Here is a 25942-nt window from a genome sequence, read left to right on the forward strand (position 1 = left end):
AAGCAAAAGTGCACGAATGACGTCGTTGAGACGACGAATCATCCGTTCAGACCGACCATTTTGTTGAGACGTTTGAGGACACGAAAAACGAAAGAGAAGACCATTTTGATTGGCAAATGTTTTGAAGTTGTTGTTATCGAATTCCCCGCCCAAATCACATTGAAATGTTTTAATAGATAATTGAAATTGAGTTTGAACAAGTTTGTGAAATTTGGCAAAAGTGGTAAATGTGTCTGATTTAAATTTGAGGGGATAAACCCACACATAATTTGTAAAGTTGTCAACAAGAACCATATAGTATTTATAACCGGAGTTGCTAACAATAGGTGACGTCCACAAATCGCAGTGAATGATATCAAACGGTTTAAACGTACGAGAAACAGAATCAACAAAAGGTAAACGTTTACTGTTTGACACTTGACATGAATGACACATAGACAAGTCAACAACTTTATTACATAAAATACTAGAAGTTCTTTGAAGATGTTGAAGCACGTTCGTTCCGGGATGACCGAGACGAGCATGCCAAGGTTGATGCGCAGTGGATGCGAGCAAACTGAACTCCGGCTTTGTGAACGGGTAGAGGTCTCCGGTGCTATTGTGGCGGGAAAGGAGGCATCCATCCTTGAGGTCCTTCAAAGAAAAACCATAAGGATCAAACTCAATAGAAACTTGGTTATCGATGGTAAATTTTCGTACTGATAACAAATTTTTGATAACATTAGGGGAATGAACAATGTTGTTAAGTTTGTAGGTTTTGTTTGGGAGGATGTATAAGCCATGTCCGGAACCCGTAACAGGTAAACGCTGACCATTGTCGACAAAGATAGGACTTGGAGGTAATAAAGAAGGAGTTAGAATTGTACCTTGATCCGAGGTGATGTGAGACGAGGCCCCGGTGTCCATGTTCCAGCGCGGATCCGAATAGTTTAGTGTCATGTTGGAGAGAGCAACGCCAATATCCGAAGGGCATAACGCATTACCGGGTTGCTGAGAGAAACCGGGCGGGGGCTGATGGGCTAGATGGGCCTGATGAGGAGACGGATGCTGGTTGGTGTTGGGTTGTGGGTGGTACGGGGCTGGTTGGGATGGGTAGGGGGTGGGTGGTGGTGTCCAGTTAGGTTGATTATAATGTTGAGTATGGGCAAACCACGACTGTTGTGGTGGTGCAGGAGGTGTACCAGAATGATAATAGTTATGTGTGTTCAATGGAGAGTTGGACGACGTACCCCAATGCCCGGATCCACGACCAGATTGTGAAGAGTTATTCCTGTTTGTGCCACCGTTTCGACCACCGCGAGTGTGAGCTCCACGGCCACGAGCCGCCTTTGTCGGGTCATAATTTTTACCACGATAGCCATTGGGATATGGAGACTTGTTTTCATCGGATGAAGGTTGATTAGTAGAATGTAGAAGAACCGTGTCTCGGTTGTTGTTCGACCTAGCTGCAATACGACTTTGCTCGTCTTCAATCATGCCACGTGCAACTTCCCAAGTAGGTTTCTTTTCATTAATGATCGCAGCAATAGTGTCATATTCAATAGGAAGACCACGTACCATTTGGATGACAAGACGAGTGTCGGACACCGGTTGATCGACATCACGTAATTGTTCAGCAATATCCTTTAAGGTTTGGCAGTAGTCATCAAAGGAAGCACAAGAAGTAAGGGTGGTGTTGGTAAATTTGGTTTCAAGGGTGACAGGACGTGCTTGTTTGTTATTGACAAAGATCTCATGTATTTTAAGCCAAGCGGCTCGGGTGGTGAGATCGGATGAGAGAACACGAGCCAAGATGTCATCAGAAAGGGTACTGTAAATCCATTGGAGAATGAGTGCGTCAATCTCGGACCAGGTTGCAAACGATGGGTCGGATTCTTCCGGCGGAGCGGTGCCGTCGATGTGGTGCAGAACCTTGTAAGCTCGAGCATGAAGTTTGAACAGCTTGACCCATGACGAATATGTTACCTTTTTGCCGTCTAAAGTGCGGATTTTGTTGTTGATATTGGTTATAGTGTAAGCCGGATGCAATGAAGGTTTTTCCGGCTAGTTTTGGTTGCCAGCAGATAAGGCTTCAGGGGATGTCATGATAATGCGAAGAAAAAAAAATTAGGATTTGGTGGCTCTGATTACCATGTTAACTTTGGGAAATGAATTGATTTTGCTTGAATTCCAAATGCACAGATACAATCGATAAATAAGAGGATGACCCACAAATCTCTCCTGCTAAAGTGGAACCTCTTCTTGACCAAAGACTTCACACAATAAACATGCAAACTAAATAATAAATAACAATAATAATATAATCTTTAATAGTTTTATCATATTATCAATGCATTAATAACATAATTAATAAAAAATAGAGTGTATCTAAAGTGCATCGATTAATGAACTAGGGAAAAGATCAAATATGAAGTTAATTTTCGCTAGGAAGGATAGGAAGCCATAGGATTATGACATGTGGCAAATTTTAAAATAAAGAGAAAGGGTATTTTAGTCAATCCAACTCCTTCTTCTTCCTTTTTCAAAACCCAGTAAATTCAAAAACCCACCATTTTCAAAACCCACCATCTTCAACTATTTCTTCACTTTCTATCTCAATAATCACTACATTATAGTGCGATTTTCATCACCAATCAATGATTCAGAACCCGATCAACGTCTTCTTCAGTTTTTTTTGAAGAAAACCCAGTTTAATTTAATAAAAAAAATCTCGTTTTTCCGGTGATTTTGGAGATAATCACTCGATTCGTTCGATTCGAGTGTTGATAAGTGTTTCTATCATTCAAATTTCGTCAATTGATGAAGAAATCGGCTTCAATCCATGTAAGAAATTCTTTAATTTCATTTTCATGATCTGGGTTTTTGATTTATTCATTGCGTTTTACGATCTTTGCGGGGGTCCGGGGGCGGCAGCCCCCGGTAGCGGGGTCCCAGGGGCGGCAGCCTCTGGCGGGGTCCAATGGGCAGAGCCCCTGGCTGGGGTTGACAATTCAGACATTGGCTCATTTCGAAGACAGTAATTCGTAGACAATTCAGACAGTTCACAGTGACAGACAGTTTTATGTGTCCATTGCGTTTTAGAAATGAGTCATTTTTAAGTGTTTTCTGACTATTGCGTTTTACATATAAGACATTTCTTTGTGTTTTTTGTGCATTGCGTTTTAGGTAAAACAATTTTTTATGTGTTTTCTGGCTATTGCGTTTTACATATAAGACATTTCTTTGTGTTTTTTGTGCATTGCGTTTTAGGTAAAACACTTTTTTATGTGTTTTCTGGCCATTGCGTTTTAGAAAACAGACATTTTAAGTGTATTCTGGCCATTGCGTTTTACAAATAAGTCATTTCTTTGTGTTTTTTGGTGCATTGCGTTTTAGGTAAAACACATTTTTATGTGTTTTCTGGCCATTGCGTTTTACAAATAAGACATTTCTATGTGTTTTCTGGCCATTGCGTTTTACAAATAAGTCATTTCTTTGTGTTTTTGGTGCACTGCGTTTTAGAAAAATGTCATATTTATGTGTTTTCTGGCCATTGCGTTTTACAAATAAGACATTTCTATGTGTTTTCTGGCCATTGCGTTTTACAAATAAGTCATTTCTTTGTGTTTTTGGTGCATTGCGTTTTAGAAAAATGTCATTTTTTAGGTTTTTTTTTTTCATTGCGTTTTACGTAACTGGTGGTTTTTCTATTGCGTTTTACGCAACTGGGTTTAAAATTTTTTTTTAAAATATAGCAATAGTATACTCGTTTTAAAGATAAAAAAACGCTCGTTTTTTTGGTGCAATTTTTATAAAAAAATAATGTCGTATGAAAGAGTTATTAACGTTTAAAAAATGGGGGGAATTGGAGGAGAGAGAAACTATTGGCTGGAATTGACTAGAATGCCATTGAACAAACTCACGCGCCTCTTTTCTTACTTTCAATTTCCCTGATTTAATCTTATCGCTTGATTAACTTAATGGATGGTCAAGATCACTTCCTATCCTTCCTAGCCAAATAAACTTCCTATTGTATCTCCACCCTAATGAACTAAAGAGTGTGCTCATTTTATCTTTTTATCCTTTCTTTTCCCTAACCATTGTTGTGAAAAAATGTGTATTTGGTTTACAATCCACCAAACGCATGATTTCAAGGAACGTTCAAACCAATAACCTTGACAACAACAACTTCTATTATGCATAAGAACAATAAATTGAGCCAAAAATTACACATCTCAAGCACAATGTTCTTTTGCCTAATTCTTATATGGGAGTACAGGTTAAGTGTGGCTGTTGCGATTTTGTAATACCGATTTTGTCTAGGGGTGTGAATTTCTGACACGACCCGAAAACACGACACAAACCTAATACGAAATTCGCGGATTTAGGTTTAATCTAAATGGGTTCGGATCAGTTTCAGGTTGAACCCACGAACCCGTTTAGGTTAACATAAGATTTTATAATTCAAGTATAATTATATTATATACATTTGTGTTTTTTAACTAAATTTTAATTTCAATATATTAATTTCAGAAAAAAATTGGGTTGAACGGGTCATGTTCGGGTTCATATATATATATATGATACGATTTCATGTTCGGGTTCATGTAAACAGAGACACAATAAACTCTTCCACTTTGTTTGAACCAATCCCAATTCACGTAAGAAAGAATAGTTGGCTTCTTGACTCTTGGTTATGATCCCCAAGAGTTTTGATATGAAGAATCAACGCGAAGAACCTACCCAACGCTATGATCCAATTGTTTTTGTTGGAAAATCGGATCGAGCAAGCAACACAAACACAACGATTTGATGTAACTAACTACTAGTTACGAATTCTATAAATAAAAAGATTGCAATGTGTAGCTTTTGTTCACAGAGTTTGTAACTAGTAATTAGTTACATCAAATCATGGTATTTGTGTTGTTTGCTCGATCCAGTTTTCCAACAGGTCTTTAGAGTGTTAACCGAGATGAATTCGACCCTACGCATTCACATATTCAAGCCACCACATTCTCATGTGCAAATTCACCTATGCAAATTGCAATGTAACAAGAATCAGAAGAATGAAGTTACAGGGCTTTGAAAAATTGAACGAAACAGAGGGTGGTCTTTGGTTTTATAGGGTAACATGTGATATGGGTTTTTTCTATGATAGTTGTGATCCTCACCGGATTATGGGGCACAATTTTAGGAGATCAAATTAACTTATTAAAAGTTATTGGTAGTTGGGATGACAGAAAAATAGGATATACATCTAGTGAATTCAATACTTTTATTTACATATTACAAATTTCATCATTAGTTCTAAATCAAATGTGCTTTAAGCCATGGCTCATGTACAATCTATTTATTATACTTAAATTGTTAGTTAACAAAACTTTATTTTTTCAAATTTGAATCTAACTGAAGTAGAGAACTCAACTTCATTAAAGTTTCTTAAAGATGGTACTATTAAATTTTAAAAAAAGAATTAGGAAGGTCATAATTTATAAAATTTAAACTCATCTAATTTAAGTTACTTTGTCGGGTAAAAAACAATTTATATTTCCATTTCAATTTAGTCAAGCGAATTCATCATCATCATCATCATTGTCAATTGATATTATTTATTATTGTGATTTAGTTTATGTATTCATTTATTCTTTAAGGGCCTTAGTGTATCTTTTTCATGTATATATAGGGCTGGCCCTTTCTATTGTATCTATTCAAGGTACATAAATAACATGGTATCACCCTTTAAAGAAAGTGCTTGAGTTCCCTCCTCCTTGTCCTTCCACTTCCTGCCTATTCCTTTCTCCTTCCCTTTCCATCGTCTCCCTTCCCTCTTCCTCTTTTCGTCTACTGTTCTTTGTTTCCTCTTGCACAATGGCTGCATCATCCTCTTCAAACCCCATGCCCATGACAAACTTCACTCCCATGATTGCCCTCAAACTTAACTCATCCAATTACCTATACTGGCGCATCCAAATGCTACCACTCCGCTCCCTTCAACAACTCCGACCCCATGTTGATGGAACCTCTACCATTCCTCCAAAAACTATTTCATCAAATGATAAAGTGGTTGACAATCCTGAATTTTCGGAATGGGTGCAAAATGAACAAAAAACTCTAATCCTTCTTAATGCTTCTCTCACCGAAGAAGCCCTTTTGGTGATTGTTGGACTTACCTCGGCTAGGGAAATATGGCTTGCTCTTGAAGCCGCGTTTTGTAATGCATCCGTTGAACGTGTCCAAAATTTGCGTGACACTCTTCGACTAACCTGATTGGACTTGTGACACAGGTGCGTCCGATCATATGCTTCCTAATAATGTTGGTGTGACTAATCCCACTCCAACTCATGGTAACAAACGAGTATTTTTTGGTAATGGACATTCTCTTCCTGTATCTCATGTTGGTGATACTAAATTACTTGGTTGCCTTGATTTAAAAAATGTGCTGCTTGTACCCCACATCACAAAAATCTCCTCTCGGTAAGCAAGTTAACTGAGGATAATTTTGTTGATGTTTTGTTCTCACATCCTTACTTTTACATTCAGGATCGGCTAACCAAGCAAGTCCTAGCCCGGGGTTGCCGTAAAGATGGTTTAAATGTGCTCCATAACACACATGAAGCTCTAGTTTCCTCCTCCACCTGTCCGAAAGCCTCCTATGTGTCACACACTGGCTTTGCGGAAGCGTGGTTAATTTTGGTGTGACTTCTTAATACCATAGCTTAATCATAACACAGCTATATGATAATAAAACATGCAAGATCATCCATAGGATTAAGATTTAAAAACCAAATGCAACAACATTGTCTTAGGACGTTGACTCAAGCAGCTGAAACTACAACCTGATAACATAAAACATTGTTCAGAAAATACAAACATCAACATGACATAAACACAGTTTAAGGACTGTGACTCGTCCAGGAAAAAGTCACATCCCCTAAACCCGAATGACCTCGTAACACCTTGCAGCGGGAAAACATAACATACCGCGCCAGATCTTTAATTTCCTGAAATACATGTAAGTTGAAAAATCAAAACCTAGCAGGAAGACTCAAACCTAGCAGATTTATGCGTTGGGTACAAAGTCACCCCGAGGTCCGTTATGCTGGGCCTGGGGCTGGGCTAGCTACACCCAGATAGATCTACCGCTCCTGCCCCTCGGTCCTACCCTGAGGATTAATGGCCTCAAGTTTCCGCCTACCCACTCACATGATCTTAAGTAGTAAACATCCTTACGCTAACCATACCATGTATAAAGTATTCGTAATCAAAGTAACATGTATTTCACCCCCGCAGTTTAGAAAACTGAAAACAGTTAAGAGAAAAGGGGGACATGAACTCACAGTGGTGCGTCTCTACCAAGTATATCTCCTGCTCAAGCAGCTGTGCGACGACCTACACGTACTAACTCTATTAGACGGACGACCGTGCCTTAGCTTCATGGTTTAAGTTTTTGGGAAATAGTTAGACAACTATTTCGTGTTTACATTTTGTAAATACTTGGTAATTATCTTCCTTCCCAAGGATGTGGGATTTAATACATGTGCGTTCGTATAATTTCGAAATATATTATTAAGTCTCGCTTAATATATATTTTATTTCTTACTCCAAAATACAAATATTTTTCCCCAAAATATTATATTTTAATACATATGATTTTCCCAAAATAATACCTTGACAAAAATACGCGCTCATAAATATTTTCTTAAAATGCGTAAGTTACGTTTTAAAGATCGGGTGGTAATAACTATACCGTTGTAACTTAAATATTTATCGTGAAGACGTTCGTATTATTTTGGAGCCGTTACAATTGGTAATATTATTTTTACCCTAAAAATAATATTTGTATAGTTCACAAAATAATCATAAAAATCCACAAGTGTTGTTACGGAAAATATATACTAAATATATATTTATCGAGCTTTTATTTTGTGAAAATCCCACCTCCGTCATTTAGAAATTTTGTAAATAAAGTCATGGCGAAATCTATAATTCTAAAACAAGTTAAAAATACATTTGTAACACTTGTGATGAAAATACTTTTAAGTGTTAGGTTTTTAGAAAAATTTCGCCAGAGTTTCCCCTGTAACTGGAGGTGGCCACGCTTTCAAGCGTATCATTTTCTTTTAAAATTCAAATCAACAATTTTCTCATTCAACCAAAACAATATCCAAAGCATCAAACTAGTCAAAATATATATAAATCGCATAAATTACATGAACTTGTGGTTTGTCCGGAATATGTAGTAAATCCCATTACTTTTAGTGGATCTTTATATAAATCAATCCGGTTTCGTAAAAGCCTCGTTTTCAAAGAAATTCCATCTTTACAACTTCTTGTAAAATTTGACAAAACTAGTTCTTTGTCGAAACTTAGTGTTACTGTTGGTGCACTTGTGTCTGTACTTTGTCTGTATTTTGTAATGTTATAAAACGATGTCTTTGTTAGTCTTGTTTACGTCTTGTGTTGATTTGTATATGTGTTTGATTGTAAGTTTGACCAAGTCAACCATCCTCCTGGTTTGACTTGGCCAAACAGTCAACACTAAGGTTGTAAGTTTGTTTGCTTCGAAGGATGTCATCGAAGGATGGTTTATATCCTTCGATGACCTCGAAAGACAACCTTCGATGGATACAGATGGACCTCGAAGGATATATCATCCTTCGAGGTATGTATGGATCCTTCGGTAGATTTCTGGTCGATAGATGATCCTTCGACCAGACTATCTTATCCTTCGAGCATGTAATCTGTTGTGGGTATATATATCCCATGTATGGTTCATTTCACAGAAGATATCCGAAAGTCCTTTGAGATTTGTATGTGAGTGAACCAAGTCTTGTAGAGAGCATTTTCAGTTTGGTCAAGGGCTGTAACCGTGTCCACTGAAATACAAGAGAAAACTTTGATATCTTGCGTGTCTACTCTTTCTCTTTGTTGCTTGTGCTTTCATATAAACTATCGGTTTGCATTCTGGCTTGGATTCCGCACTTGCTAGAGTGTTAAACATAACAAGGATAAGGTTTAACCTCAACCTCCGAGGGACCTACAAGTGGTATCAGAGCCGTGGCTCTTTTCCTTGTTAAAAACCGGGTTTGTACAAGACTTTGGAGTGTTTGGACAAAACTCACTTGGTTTAGCACCCGTTTTTGGTGTTTTTCTTGCTTTTATAAACTTAAAAACGTGTTCTAAACTAACCGGGTGTGTTAAGGGAAGGTTTGGGTAACTTAAAATCTTGTTCTAAAAGGTTTGGTAATTTCCGGCCAAAATTCCGGCTTACTCCGGTGACTGGTTTCTGGATAAGAAGCTTCCTTTTTGGGCAATATTTTAAAAGTCAAATCTGAGTTGGTAGAAAGTTGAGGTCTGAACATACCTTCTGCCGAAAGTTGTCCACCAACCAATCACCTTTTTCACCAACCTGTCAACCTTTTGTCTGTTGTGTCAGATCTGTTCGAAAGATATCCTTCGAAGTCGAAAGATTATCTTTCGATCATAGGAGGTTCGTCAGATACCCATCCTTCGAACATCTTTCGAAGTCTGTGAGTTATCTTTCGAGCCAAGGAATCTTTTCGAAGGATATATTGTTCGAGCTACTGTTACTATTCGAAAGATAAGGATCCTTCGGCTTGGAGAATCTTTCGAAGTCATTGTTCAAAATTCAACAGTGATCTTTCGAACACTGTTGATCCTTCGAACAAGTGTTTATCTTTCGATCCTTATCTGTTTAAATTTAACAGTTGTGATTTTCAGGTCTTTCGATCCAGTATCCTTCGGCTGTTTGTTCATTTCCACATATTAACATAGTTTGTGAACATTGAATTTTCAAAAGGAAAAACTTGTTTTTCAATTTTTTAAATCAATTTTCACTTAATATATTAATTTTTTTTATAAAATGGGAACAAACGGTCAGTGGGATCCATCCGCGTGGACTACAACAACTTTGACTCCACAATCATCAGCTACGCAATCATCAGCCACGCAATCTGCGTCAGAGTTCAACAAAACTGCATGGATGCAGGCTATTGCCCCACCTCAAGCTGCAATGATAACTGCAAATCAATGGGCATTGGTCACTAATCAAAGCAACAACATTCAAGCAATGATGCAGAACGACAGTGAAACTGGTACAAGCACAAAACCGCCAAAACTAAATCACATCAATGATTGGGGATGGTGGAAAGAAAGGCTGAGAACTTATGTTCAGGGGCAAGGTCAAGATCTATGGATGTGTTTCTTCACTCCATTTGAAAATGAGTTGGAAGTTGCAGGATCTAATCCAGAAACTTACAGCACTATGTCTGGTGATGATAAGAAGAAATTTGAGTTGGAAAAGAAAGCATTCATGATTTTCACGCAAGCTCTTCACAGAGACATATACCACCAGTTTGTTTACTGCACGACTACTAAAAGCTTGTGGGATATGCTCACGTTACGATGTGAAGGAAATGCTCAGTCTAGGAAGATCAAGCAAGAATTGCTGAAGAAAGAGTTTGAAGGTTTCACGTGTATGGAGAACGAGGGTTTGGCAGAGTTGTCTACAAGGTTCCATCACCTGTTGAGTGAAATGTTTGCTTTTAGAGTCACTGCCACTCCACAAGAAATGGTGAAGAGATTTGCTGATAGCTTACCAGCAAAATGGAGCGGTTATCTTGAAATTCTCAAGGAAAATGGTGTTCTGGACACAATCACCGTTTATGAGTTAATTCAAAAATTGGAGAACAAAGATGTACAAGAAAAGCTAAAGGCAAAAAGAACAATAACTCCTCAGAATCCAGAGATGTACTATGGGATTGCAGGCGGTATTAGTGGAGAAAAACCAGTCTCTCAACACGCGAAGCTTCAAACAGCTTTCATCTCAAACACCGGACCTTCCACAACAAATCAGTTTGATCCTTCAGCATACACGATGATGTATTCAAGACCAGATTCTTCTTCTCAACAACAACAGACAGCTCAGCAATTCACACCACCGCCTTTCTTAGACCCAAGCAGAGCTCAGCAGCAACAACCGCAACAGCAAGGGTTCTATGGAAATTCTTCAAACTTTCAAGCCACTTCCAATCCGAACACAGTCAGATTAGACACTTCCAACTTTTCCAAAGTCACTGTTGAAATAGCCAAGGAGCATATGGAGATGTTGAATACCTTGGTTAGTGCTTATTGTGGATTAGTTGCAGGTCAGATTGGGAATATCAATCTAACCAATGAAGATTATCAGCAAGTGGATAAAGAAGAGTTTGAAATGATGGACATCAAATGGGCTCTTGCTAGTGCAATTCGAAGAGCAAAGGAGTTTATGGAAAGGACGGGGAGAACCAACTTGGAAAGCAACAACAACACCAAGTATGGTTTTGATAAGAATGCTGTCACTTGCTTTAATTGTGGTGAAAAGGGTCACTTCAAGCGGGAGTGTCAGAAGCCACCTAAGCAAGGAAATCAGAATCCCTTCAGGAATCAAAGACAGCCACAACAGCAACAGAACAACAATTCTGACAGATCAATAGTTCCCGTTGGAGGAAATACATCTGGATCCACAAACACTAATCCCCACAGAGGATTGGTTGTTCAAGCTGATGAAATCTGTAACTGGAACCTTCAGCTTGGAGAAGGAGGAAATGGTGGAACAACATGTTATGCTAAAGTGATTGAGAAGGTAGTTGAACCCGTGTCTGCTGGTGAATCTTCGGAAGATGAAGATAGTTCGGGTTATAGTGGGAGCATGGATGGGGAATCACTTGATGCTGGTGATCTATCAAGTGATGCTTTAGACTTGGAGGTTGATGAGCTTTTGGCTGAAGCTGAAGCATTATGCAAGAGGAGATCTATTCTTTGCCAGAAATCTGCTGGAACTTCCGAGAAACTTGCTCAGTTTTCTCTGAAGATGGATCTTTTTCTTTCATACAGCCTTTATGGCTCATGTAGAAGGTCAAACCTCTCGGGTATGTGATACTAACTCTGACTCTATTTCTGCTTCTATTGAATGTGCAAAATGTTTAGAATATGCAGAAAAGGAAATTCAGTTTGAAATCACACACAAACACAATCAAGAATTGATTGTAGATCTTTCTAAAGCAACCGAAGCTAACTTGTTTTTAACCAGAAATGAAAAGGAGTTTAAAGCAACAATTGCGTCATTAAAACATGATGTTTCTGAATTACAAAAGGCTGTTTTGAGAAAACAACATGCTAATAATAATCTAATTGACACAATTGAAAAGCAAATGGTAGAGTTAGCAACAGCTCGATGTGAATGTGAGACAATTAAGCAGAAATTGGAAAGCTATTCCAATTCCCGTTATGTTTTGGATCACATTATTGATGTTCAAAAGAAAAAGGGGGATGCAAAATGTATTGGTTACAAATCATGTCCTCCCCCAATGAATCACAATTACTCCAAATTGCCTGATGACGAGGATATGCCCCGTTTTGAACCTACTGTGCCACTCGGTCTAGATGACTTTGCAGCAGGCCTCGGGTTCACAACTGGTACATCATCCTCGGGCCAATCAGAATCTGAGAACGTGACAGATACATCGTGTTTTAAGGAACAAAGTCCTCCCATTATTGAGGATGCTGATTCTTCGGACGATGAATCTGAAGAAATTGTGAAACAACAGTCTAACTCGGTTACAACAGATATTCCTATCGAGAATCACATTCTGTGTGATCCACCAGTGAAACCGAGTAAGACTGAAATGTCAAAAGCAATGGAATCCCTTGTAGTTAGCTCTGAAGGGAATAACTTGTTGTATACGCTCAAAGGAGATAGCAAAATCTACTCTAACAAAGATTTTCCAATTAAAAATGTAAATCAAGATTTAATTGAGCAAATTTTTGAAGGATGTACTGATAAGTTTTTGGGAAACAAAAGTAACAAAGTGACAGTCACTCAATGTGATCCAATTACGTGTGAACAAATTAGAAAACAATACGGAAACCAAAAACTACCAGTTGAGCGAAAACAACAAGTCAATTCAGGAAATGGTAAGGGTCAGGTACAAGGAAAGAAAGCTCAGAACAAGAATGTTCATCCACCAAAAGTTCAGCAGCCTAAGACTGAACAACCAAAGGTTCAACAACCTAAAGCTGAACAGTCTAAGGCTACTCAACCTAAGGCTGCACAACCTAAAATTCAACAATCAAGGGTTGAGCAACCTAAGGTTCAACAACAAAAGGTGCAAAACAAAAGAGCTCCTTTTAAGAAACAAGAACCAAAAATGAACTTTGTTGGATCCACTGGTTCAGACAAACTTGAAACATTTCAGGATAAATCTAACGTTGATTTTGTAAAACAAGTTAGAATTTTAAAACGAAATGATCAAAATAATTACACCCAACACACCAACGGATGTGATTTAGGTCCTAGTACGTCTAGATCACAAAGTTCATTGTCTGGTTCTTCGTCTGGTCATCAACATGTTTCTCCGAGGTTTGTAGAGCGGAGAACGTGCTTTGAATGTGGCACAGTTGGGCATATTGTAAGATACTGCCCATACCTGCAAAAGTTGAAGTCAAAAACGAGTGCTCCCCAAGAAAGCAATTACCAAAAACGACCAGTTTCCCCGAAACAGGACCCACGTGTCTTGAAAGAAAGGGAAAAGAAGCTAAAGCAAAAGAATCAAAAGGTAATTGAAAAGGCCTTAAAATCAGAGGTCAAAGAAGAAAAACCTGTACAAGCAAAATCTACAACTGTAAAACCAGTAAATGCGAAAACAATTAATACAAATACTAGTAAAGGACAAACAGCTTGGAAACAAAAACAGGTAATTCAATCAGGGGGAGCACCACAAGTTATTTTTCCTAATCATCAAGTGATTGAGATCACCTTCCTTGATGATCAAGGACGACCCAAGTCCACAAAGGCTTGGGTCCCCCTCTCAAACTGATAAGTTAGTTGCATGTGCAGGCGGCTCCAGGAGGAACTATTAATAGTCATTGGATTGTTGATAGTGGGGCTTCCAGGCACATGACGGGCGACTATCGTCTTCTTTTCGATGTACGAAGTATAAGAGGAGGATATGTTGCGTTTGCTGGAGACAAAGGAGGGTATATCACCGGCGAGGGAATGATCTCAAATGGAATTGTGAGTTTCGACAAAGTCAATTATGTGCAACAGTTGGATCACAATCTCCTGAGTGTTTCTCAGATCTGCGACAAGAAGTTCACCGTGCATTTTGATGATGCCGGTTGTTATGTGCTGAAGCCAAGATTCAAGATTCCCGCAGAATGGATTCTCTTATCAGCACCAAGAGTTAATGATTTGTATGTCCTTGATATGAGCCAAGCAATAACTCAGTCCAAACAAGTTACTTGCTTTATTTCAAAAGCCACTGAAAAGGAGACGATCTCTTGGCACAGACGGATGGGTCATATTCACCTCAGAAAAATGAATCACCTTGTCAAAAACAATTTGGTGAGAGGTGTCAATGTGAAGAACTTTCAACTTCAAGATGTCTGTGTGCCGTGTCAGAAAGGGAAGCAGATCAAGAAATCACATCCATTGAAGAAGGTTAACACTGTCAACATGCCACTTGAACGTCTGCATATGGACCTTTTTGGCCCTGTCAAACACAAGAGTGTGCATGGGGAAGTTTTCTGCTTAGTAGTTACTGATGACTATTCAAGATTTTCATGGGTTGACTTCATGGTTCACAAGAGTGAGACTCCAGAAATTCTAAAGAATTTGATCACCTTGTTGGAAAATCTTTATAATCTAAAGGTGAGGCGAATTCGAAGCGACAACGGAACCGAGTTCAAAAACAGGGTTATGGATGAATTTTGCACTGCAAAAGGAATCCTTCATGAATACAGCTCTCGGTACACACCACAACAAAATGGAGTCGCTGAAAGAAAGAACAGAACCTTAATTGAGACTGCAAGAACCATGTTGGTTGAGTCTCAGCTTCCAGTTCGATTCTGGACTGAAGCTGTTGCCTCGGCTTGCTACACGTTAAACAGGGTTCTCACAGTGAAAAGACATGGCAAAACATGCTTCGAACTCCTACACAAGAAGACTCCTGACTTGGAATATCTAGAACCTTTTGGTGCACCATGTACCATGATTGAGCCTGACGGGAAGTTTGGTGCCAAAGCTATCGAAGGTTACTTCCTTGGGTATGCTACTCCTAATCTGCGAGTATGGAACCTGACTACCAAAAGGATTGAAGAATGGGGTGAAGTAAGAGTTCAAAGATATTCTAATCCTCCGAAGCCTTCTGGAGATCCATGGATGTTCGATTATGATGGTCTTTTCAACTCATTTAATCTGCCGACATTTGATGATGACAATGCAATTGCTCAAATGTTGTCTGAAAGCGAGAATGAGACTGGCTCTCAGCTAGCTCGCCCAATCATTGTTGACTCACAAGCATCTTCTTCTGTCAACAATCTCGTTTCAAATGAGGTGTTTAATGATGCTGTCGATTACAATTTGTCATCGGAAGATGAGGAGTATGTTGATGCAAATGATGGTGAAGCACTGCGTCCGGTTCAACGTACTTCAGAAGCAACGGATCCAGTGTCTGCGCCAATTATCCAAGAAGAAAATGCATCATCGTCTACAACTCAACAGCTTCAGAATGATATCGGGAATTTAAATATCAATAACTTGAGGTCAAATGTTGAAATTCCTCCAGTTTCTGAAACCCGAATTCATAACATTCATCCTCAGCAGAATATTATAGGTGATGTTCTCAGTGGTGTAAGGACAAGGAATCAAATCAGAAATAACAAAAATGCCGGCTTGTATGCTGAGATACGAGAATCGGGACAACAAAATGATTGGTCTTTCGCCTGCTATGTTAGCCAAGAAGAGCCTAGATCTTGGAAGGAGGCATTGAAAGATGATTCCTGGGTGGAAGCCATGCAAGAAGAACTTCAGCAGTTCGAGAAGTTGGGCGTATGGAAATTGGTTGATAGGCCCGACAACTACAAGAAGATCGGAACTCGTTGGGTGTTTAAGTGCAAGAAGGACGACCGTGGGATTGTTGTCCGAAACAAAGCAAGGTTAGTTGTTCAAGGCTTCAGTCAGATCGAAGGTATTGACTACAATGAAGTGTATGCACCTGTCACTCGTCTGGAGGCTATTAGAATCTTTCTAGCCTACGCATCCTTCAAGAAATTCAAGGTGTACCAGATGGATGTTAAAAGTGCTTTTCTTCACGGAGTAGTCGAAGAGGAAGTATATGTCGAGCAACCACCGGGGTTTGAAGATCCATTACATCCTGACAGGGTTTTACTGCTTAACAAGGCGTTATATGGTCTTCATCAAGCACCTCGGGCCTGGTATGAGACACTGTCTACCTACCTGCTGAGCAATGGGTTTAGACGGGGTTTGATCGATTGTACCCTCTTCATCAAGGAAAAAAGGTGAAGATCTTCTGTTGGTACAAGTGTATGTCGATGACATTATCTTTGGTTCTACCGATGATAAGTTATGCAAGGAATTTGAAAAGGTGATGCAAGATCGATTCGAGATGAGTGCGATGGGTGAAATGGCGTTCTTCTTGGGTTTGCAAGTTAATCAGTCCAAATCTGGAATTTTTATCCATCAAACCAAGTACGTCGGAGACATCTTGAGCCGGTTCCAGATGTCCGATTCGAAGCCAATTTCTACTCCTCTTCCGCAGAATCACGGGATTACTCCGGATGAAAAAGGGGATGCTGTAGACTCTTCACTTTATCGTGCTATGATTGGATCCTTAATGTATCTCACCGCATCAAGACCCGACATTATGTATCCAACTTGTCTTCTCACAAGATACCAAGCGAATCCGAAGGTCTCTCACTATGCTGCTGTCAAAAGGATTTTTCGTTATCTGAAGGGTTGCCCTGACACCGGGTTATGGTACCCTAAGGATGATAACTTCGATCTCAAGGCTTACAGTGATTCTGATTTCGGCGGCTGCAAGAAAGATGGAAAATCAACTACAGCAGGATGTCAGTTCTTAGGCAATCGCCTAGTCACTTGGCAGTGCAAGAAGCAGACATGTGTGGCTACATCTACATGTGAAGCGGAATACATTGCTGCGTCTAGTTGCTGCTCCCAGGTTCTATGGATCCAACAACAGATGCGAGACTACGGTTTTGAATTCCTAACTACTCCTATTTATGTTGATAATGAAGCTGCTTTACAGATCACTAGAAATCCTGTACAGCACTAAAAAACGAAGCACATCGATATTAAATATCACTTCATACGTGATTGCTTTGAAAAGAGACTTATCGATGTGGTTCACATTCATACCGATCACCAACGTGCCGACCTTTTTACCAAAGCATTTGATAAATCAAGATTCGATTATTTACTTTTGGTAAACGGCATAAAGGTGAAGCAAGAGTAACCGACATCAGGAAATCGTTTTTGTAAATATTTTTCTAAAACCAAAAATCCAAAAATATGTTTTTACTTTATTTTATTTTTGAATTTTAGGGGGAGAAAGTTTCAAGAAAAATACAAAAACATTGAAAAACCACAAAAATACAAAAATATGTCTTTAATTTATTTACTTTCTGCATTTAAGGGGGAGAAAATTCAGAAAAACACAAAAACAATAGAAAAACAAAAATGAGTTTCTTGGTAATATAAGAGAAAGTGATATTACGTCAGAGGTCGGTTGAAACATGCTTCTAGAAATCAAAAGAAAAGAAAATGATAAGTAGCTCTACTAATGATGTACCAGTAGACTCACGATCATTTTAAAGTATGCAGGAGATATAAACATAACGAACTGAAAACCGCGTGGGAACCGCTCATTGGCATATGGTCTTGGTACCGAAATTTCGTTTGATAGATTGCCGAGGTTCTGAGATATTCGGGGTTTATGCTGTTTATCATCTGGGTATCATGGTTGTTTCTATAAAAGACAAAGTCTAAGTTCTTCCATGATACCATATATACGTGTACATAATTCATACTGCATTCGACCTCAATAAGTGATAAACAATCACATGTCCATACAAAATAAGTGATAAAATATCACATTTATCCGGGAGTCAAGTTCGTCTCTCTGCTGTACGGAAGTACTGACCTGTTCACGAACTTGCTCCTGTGCCTTCATGCATCGAAAATCAAGTTCCTCATCAATAAGTGATTCTATCACATAGGGCTTGTTTTCAAACTCAAATAAGTGACTTGTTCACATGTTATATACGTTAAAAACGGATGATAAATGGTATACTCTCCAGTAAGATGAACTCTCGTGCATACCTTGATACGGGAATGTGTCGTGAGTGGATGAACACCGGTCGGTAAGTATAAATCATACCTTAAATGTATCTCATTGTATTATGATTACACTTGATTGCTGAGTTTAAGTGGACAACAATATCGGTAATTGTGGTAGAATACTTATCCGCGTCTGTAAAAGAATTTTAAAAGGAAATGTGTTTTGACAAAAGACCGCAAACTGATATGATTCTCTTCGCCAGAAACTCGCAAAAATATTGTTGTGTTTGTACATATTTATTTACTGCTTAATTTTTATTGTCTTATTTTAAACAGTTTTGTCGTTTGGTGCATATCAGCACGACATTAGCGGTGATGTCGTTTGATAACATTCAAAGGATATTAAAATTGTTGTCTTTTATTTTATCAAAAATCCAAAAAGATTTTCAATTTAATATTATTTTTGATTAACTGATGTTGGTGCTCGATCCGATACCTGGCAAGCCGAGATACTTCATAAAACTAACCTTTGCAGAACTTCATAACGGATAACTTTTCAAAATGGTCATTTATGAAAACCTCCAAAATTTGAAGGGTTTAAATTGAAAATTCCCAAAATCCAAAGTGTTGGTGGAAATCTGATCCTTCGAGGAAGCAATGGCCCTCGAAAGATCAGATGGTCAATGAAAGTCAATGAAAGTCAATCATCTCAGTCGAAAGATGAATTGGTCAACGAAGGATTTGATCAAATTGATCTTTCGAGCTGATCAGATCTTGTTGAAAGATGGATAAGGTTGAAAGATATCTTTCGAAGGATAACAACAAATATCTGGTATCCTTCGATCCAGATCTTTCAAATATCTGGTATCTTTCGATCCAGATAGGGATCCTTCGACCCAAAGTTGATCTTTCGAATCACCTTTACATCTTTCGAAAGGTCATGGATCCTTCGTGATGGTTCGACTTTCGAGGTCAGACTATATAAAGGTGTCATCTTCTTCACAACAACATAACAGTTTCAAACTTCATCACTCAAAAACCTCTGATCACCCCGAAACTCTGCCAAAATCAAAACACGTTAAAGTATCAGGATTTTCATATAACATTCGGTAGGATAATCCGGAATCTTTTAACAAACAACATTATGAAATTTTCATTTGATCTTGTTATATTACCCTTATTGTTCTTATTCTCAGTTTATGAAAATCATGAATAAAATGGGTTTTATATACAATGTGTTGTAAAATGATTAGTGTTAGGTTTGTTGATCATCAGTTTTATTTGGATGAAACATGTTTTGGTCTGAACCTTGATGTCAAAAATTGTGGGTTTGGGTTAAACAGAGATTGTTTGGTTTTTGGTCTAAATCAGTGAATGTGGTTGGATTAGTGTCCGGTTTGATTATAAAATGTTGATGTTTAAATGGTTTTTAGTGTTGTTGTTATCTGGTCTAAAACACACTTGAAACCCACTTAAGAACTATCACCGGAAACAATCTTAAAAATGTCCACCGGAAAATCGCCAATGAACAGTTGCCGGAAATCAACATGAAGGATGTTGATTCTCAACCTCGAAAGATGTGTTGCAAAACATCTTTCGAACTGAGACTCGAAAGATGTTAAGTCTCTTGAAGGATCCATCCTTCGATTGGTCAGACCTTTCGAATGATCAAGATATCTTTCAAATTCTTGATTCTTCGAAAGATGATCCTTCGATAAGGAATTTCATCCTTCGAGGAAAGTAACATCTTTCGAACAGTCAGTCATCCTTCGAGCCATGTTTCAATCCTTCGATGGCTAAATGATATCTTTCGAGGGTTCAACACTTAGAAATTTTTCAAGAAATTGAAATTTTTCTAAGTATGAAATCCTTGATTGACTGTTTGACCTTTTCTCATTACGTGTCAATGTTTTGATGTACAGAAATGGCACCGAAAGTGAGGAAGGAGCGGGCAAAGCCAACGAAGAAGGAAAAATCTGAGGTTGAATCTATGTCTGAACCCAGACATAACATGGCAGCTTATCTTCAACCGGAGGGCAAAATCAGTCCGGAATTCACGGGAATTATGGAGTATCTTCATCGCGCTCGTATCAACTATGCAATCACTACACAACATACTGCTTATCAATCTCATATCAAGGAGTTCTGGAATTCGGCTGTGGTTGAAACAGTGGAGAACAAGGAAGTGATTAATGGATCAGTTGCTGGGAGACCCGTGGTGATTACAGAGAACACCATCAGAGCACGCTTGCAACTAGGCGATCAACCAGAAGATTCTACTTCTATTGATTTAAAATGTCAGCGGGGATTACTGATGAGGCTACGGTACAGCGACAACGTTCTTGCAAATCAGATCAACAAGAAGTTTATGCCGCTTCGATACAAGCTCTTGTTGCATATCCTTATTCACTGCCTGAGCAACAAAAGATCTGGATATGATCTTTCGCCGATTGATTTAACGGGATTGTTTACGGCTTTGATTCTGAACAAGCCGTTCAACATATCACGTTATATTTTCGACAATCTGAAGGAAAATGCTCGAAGGCCACTCCCGTCAGCAACTCAGCGAACATCTACCAAGTTCTGGCTATATCCTAGATTCCTACAGATGATGATTGATGATCAGATTCCTGATCTTCCTAAAGCTGAAGCAGATGTTCTACCTGTCAATCCGATGAATGAGCGTACACTGCTGATATTCAAGTCCATGTCCAACTATAAGGAATCGGATCCAATCAGAAAGCTCATTGGTCATCTCGATGCTCCGACCTACGTGGCACCGCAGAACAACAAATGGCGTCGAGATGCGAGTGATTCTGATGATGAAGAGCCAAGGTTAATCGCTTTGGCTAACACGCAGCTCGGGGCTAAGCATGGAATCAAAGCATCAAGCAAGAGATCTGCTGGCAGTTCTAGTGCTGCAGCACATGTTGAAGTTGATGTTAATGTTGCTGCTGAAGAAGTTCAGGGAGTGTTTGTCGATCCTGATGCTCGTGTTGGTGCAGGTGGTGATGGTGGTACTATAGTTGGTGAGACAGGCGGTAGTGAAGGTGGAGCTGGTGGTCCTGCTAGTCAGTCAGGTAATGTTGCGACTGACAAAGGTAAACGAAAGGCGGACGAGCCGAGGAAGTTGATAGATGAAAGCAGTTCATCTTCTGAAGATGAAGGAGGTTCTGGTTACGATGATTCGTCTTCTGAGGATGATAATCCTCCTCCTCCAGGGATGCGAAAGGTCTATGATAATCGCGGGAATCTCCGTTTTGAACGAATAGAGAAGACGGTTAGAACTGGAGAATCTGACAAAGATGAGGATTATATCCCTGCTGCTCCGGGTTTTATTAGAAAGAGGAAAGCAAAAAGACAGGGTACTCGTGCGTCAAAGAAAACGGCTGGTGATTCCTCTATTCCTGTTTCTATTCAGCTTTCAACTGCTCCAGAGCAACAGCTGCTTCCTGTTAGTGATCAACTGACTGCATCAGAGACGCTGGACCTGATGTCTTCTCCTCAGAGGTCTTCTGGGACGCGCACGGTGTCTGTTGATCAACAGCCGCCTGCAACTCCCGCCTCAGGTACACATGTCCGACCTCCTCTTGTTATTACTGGTCCCACAGGTGCTTCTGGTCAGGCTGGTCAGTCTGGCTCCTCAGGACCTGAGCCTTTGCGACCGACTCTGGTAGAGACTTTGTCTGTTTTATCTGAAGCTGAAAAGATTCAGTTCCTGATTGAACAAGTCAGTGAATTGGGTTCTATAGTCGGTCGGCATACAAGAACGATTGAAGAGTATCGTGTGCAACGAACACGGGATGTGGAGGTACACAACAAGTTAGTCTCAATTGTTGATGCCCAGAATCTTAAGATAAATGCACAGGCTATAGAGATCGAAAGGTTAAAAGAAGCCAACAGGGCTCGTGATAGGAAGGTCCAGATAATGAAAAGGCATAGTACTGTGTTGGAGAATGAGGCAAAAGCACTAAGGCAGAAGCATGAAGAGCTGTCAGAGCGCTATAAAAATCGCGATGATCGATTAATAGAAGGCTTCAAGCCTGTGTACGCAAACTTCAAGAAGATTAATCAGAAAGTGGGTACGCTGTGGAATGAAAGATGCAATGCATTAGGCATTGTACCCTCAAGGCGTGAGGATGACAAGGATGATGATGCAGCAAATCCGGATCAACCAGCTGCCTCAGGTTCCAGTGCAACTGCATCCGGGGCTGCAGGTGGGTCTGGTACATCTCAAGATGCTCCTACTGCTCCTTCCACAGCTACTACTGGCCCATCTGAGCAGACAGAAACACTAGAAACTTCTACAGGGCATGAGCATGTTAGTCTGGAACCAGAAACGTTTGCAGATCTCCCTGAATCCTCAGGTGTTCTTCAGTATCATCCAGTCACGGGTGAACTGTTAGAAGAGGGAGAACATGTTACCGAAATGTCTGATGAACAGGTACTGGCTCTGACAGAATTGGATGAAGTTGATGTGAGCATGATTGATGCTACTCCGTTGGTTCAGGACCAAACCGATTTCTCTACAATTGATGAAATCTTCATCGGTTCGGATCCTGAGCGTCCTGTTTATGTTGGGCAAGATAATGCGAAGGTTAATGCTCTTGATGATGAGTATGTGGCAGAAAAGACAGCAGAATTTGCCAATCTTTCTTCAGATTCTCCGACAGCTCAAGAAAACCGTGAGAAGATTGTGAATGAATGGCGAGCGGATTTCCTAGCTAGGAATCCTCCTCCGCTCGCTCCGTTGGATCAGGTTAATTACATGAGTCTGGAAAAGAATCAGGCTCGGGGTCGTATCATTAGTTGGATGTTCGTTAAGGAACTTCACTGCATGGTCGTGAAACGAGAAAGTGGTCTTCAGTATTTTAGGACTCTTCTAAGCATTCTGTCACTTCCGTACTATGATGTTGCAGTTTTAGCTCAACTAGATGTTATCAATCGAGTCGAAGACAAGATGGTGGATCTGTTTGCAAAGAAGATCAGGTTGGAAAGAAGAAGGGGTTGGAAGGATCCGTTATACAAGCCGCAGTTTCCTCGATATGAGCAGATCAGATTTACACTTGATCCAGAAACAAACATTGCTCGATATCGTTTGGTTTATGATCCTCCAAAAGTGATGAAGAAGATACCTTTGTTGAAAATGAAGACTGACTTTCTAGGAAACTTTCATTGCTGGGTCTATGATGCGGATACTGGAGAAGCCGTGATCTTATTCCGAGATAGTCAAGAGAACTTTCGAATAATAGATCCGATGTGGATTACTAACATGTCCAGGTCGGATATTATTGTTCTTAAGGATCACGAGATCAACTACTTAGTTCGGGATCGGGAACAAGCAATGAAGTTTCAGAAGATGGCCTTGTACTGCTTCAATTTACTGGTTAATGCGGGAAGTGCATGGTCATCGCATCATTTGACAGTTGAAAGGACGTCCGAGACTTAAAGACACGAAGATCGAGACAAAGCTACAGCCAAGGGGGAGTTTGTTGGTGCACTTGTGTCTGTACTTTGTCTGTATTTTGTAATGTTATAAAACGATGTCTTTGTTAGTCTTGTTTACGTCTTGTGTTGATTTGTATATGTGTTTGATTGTAAGTTTGACCAAGTCAACCATCCTCCTGGTTTGACTTGGCCAAACAGTCAACACTAAGGTTGTAAGTTTGTTTGCTTCGAAGGATGTCATCGAAGGATGGTTTATATCCTTCGATGACCTCGAAAGACAACCTTCGATGGATACAGATGGACCTCGAAGGATATATCATCCTTCGAGGTATGTATGGATCCTTCGGTAGATTTCTGGTCGATAGATGATCCTTCGACCAGACTATCTTATCCTTCGAGCATGTAATCTGTTGTGGGTATATATATCCCATGTATGGTTCATTTCACAGAAGATATCCGAAAGTCCTTTGAGATTTGTATGTGAGTGAACCAAGTCTTGCAGAGAGCATTTTCAGTTTGGTCAAGGGCTGTAACCGTGTCCACTGAAATACAAGAGAAAACTTTGATATCTTGCGTGTCTACTCTTTCTCTTTGTTGCTTGTGCTTTCATATAAACTATCGGTTTGCATTCTGGCTTGGATTCCGCACTTGCTAGAGTGTTAAACATAACAAGGATAAGGTTTAACCTCAACCTCCGAGGGACCTACAGTTACACAAGTGTTTACACACTTGTGTGTTTACAAAAATCATCTTCATTCATGAAAGATCCGGTTTTAGAAAATAAGATTTCTTTGACACTTGGTCCTTTGAAAATACCGCTTGTAGATCCGTAGATCTACTAGTTTTTGAACACCATTTCACAAGTAGAATCGTTTTTACACAAGTTCAAGTTTCGTGTGTGGTAGAGTTTCATCACTTAACCCTTGTTACACTTAAACAAACTCTATGTCATGATCCATGATCGTGACCAATCCGGGTTAGACGATGATCCGAGCTACCACAACATAGATCGGCACTAAATAGTTACACAAAACAAATCTTACAAGATTTACACAACAACCTAGCTTTTAACCATCATCTTTAGCATTTTTAGTAGACTTTTACATATCATGTTGTAGGTTCATGAGTTTTAACCGTCATATATCGTTTTAACCACTTTAAAATAGATCGAGAGTGTGTTTCAAGCAACTTACTACTAGCTCGAGGCTAGGGAAGAATCTAGTCGAAGAATGAGTGGATAAAAGCAATGAGAAGAGGTCCTTGGCGTTCCGAATGCACCAAGCCTCCTTGTATGTGATCCTCAACACTTGTATGCTCTTGAAATGAGATGATCAAAGCTCGACGATGGATGGATGGTTGTAGGGGGGTTCGGCCGAGAGCTTGGGAGAGAGGGAGAGAGTGTGTTCAAGTGTTGTGAGTTGTGGTGAAATGTTAGTGTGTTATGTCATGAACTTATAGGCAAAGATTATGATCAATATCCAATGGTTACTATGTCTAATAGATATTAGACATGGGTGATTAATTAAATCACAAAAAGGTACAAGGGTGTCCCCCTTGGGGACGGTTTGGTTGGGGGGGGGGGTAATCCGGTTGGTTTTCAACTAAACATTAAGTATTAGTTAAGTTAAGTAGGAACTTAATCCGGTTACTAATGTGTTGTGCATTATAGTGGGTGTTAGGGTATTCGGGGACCCTAACTGGCTCAGAAAAAGATAAACAATGTTAATGGCAGTATTTTTATGTTCCGGGTATAGTCCGGTTGTCCGGTTGGATAGTGATCCGTTAAAGTGCTTAACAAAGCTTTAAAGTGTCGTTAATACTATTTTTAGTGACACAACTTATTCCCGACACTTTGGAAAGTGTCTAGTAATATTTTTCTCATGTTTTGGCACTTTATTAGTTAGCTAAAAGCTGAATTTTCAATTAAAGTGTTGAGTTTTGTACTTAGAGTACGTTTTAGGCACATCCGGTCACTGTACCTTATATCTAGTGACGCAGTTCTACAACCCTTGTATCCCTACACTCACTACTAGTGTAGTAACTATCTCTGGCTCATACAGGCCTTAGAGGCAGTGTCTGCCTGGTGCTAGTTATGATAGCACGTTCAATAGGTTATCCGTTCATTGTGCTACTGTGCTTTTGGTGCATCAAGGTTGTCACTAGAGTTCAGTATGTAATAGTAGAGTGACAGCAAAGAAAGTATGATGCAAGTAAGTACATGTATCAGTATTTCAAGTAGCAGTTTATCCACAATTTCAAGTAAGCATAGTAATTAAGCAGTAATCAATTATTAATTAAGTCGTACAGATACCTGGTTTAGTGAGGGTTGTCACATTCTCCCCCCGTTAGAAAAATTTC

The 25942-nt window shown here is 39.5% G+C and overlaps 1 protein-coding gene across 1 annotated transcript; it reads right to left on the reverse strand.

Moving 5' to 3' along the window:
• Positions 1-327: 327 nt before the first annotated feature.
• Positions 328-2145, reverse strand: LOC110912954 (DNA-binding protein K10-like). Its single transcript, XM_022157794.2, has 2 exons — positions 867-2145; positions 328-633 (listed from the first exon to the last, which is right to left on the reverse strand). Exons 1-2 carry the CDS (start codon positions 1558-1560, stop codon positions 596-598), a joined length of 732 nt encoding a protein of 243 aa, XP_022013486.1. The 5' UTR covers positions 1561-2145; the 3' UTR covers positions 328-595.
• Positions 2146-25942: the final 23797 nt, after the last annotated feature.

The sequence above is a fragment of the Helianthus annuus genome, chromosome 15 (genome assembly GCF_002127325.2).
Source record: "Helianthus annuus cultivar XRQ/B chromosome 15, HanXRQr2.0-SUNRISE, whole genome shotgun sequence".
In the NCBI taxonomy this organism is placed as follows: Eukaryota; Viridiplantae; Streptophyta; class Magnoliopsida; order Asterales; family Asteraceae; genus Helianthus; species Helianthus annuus.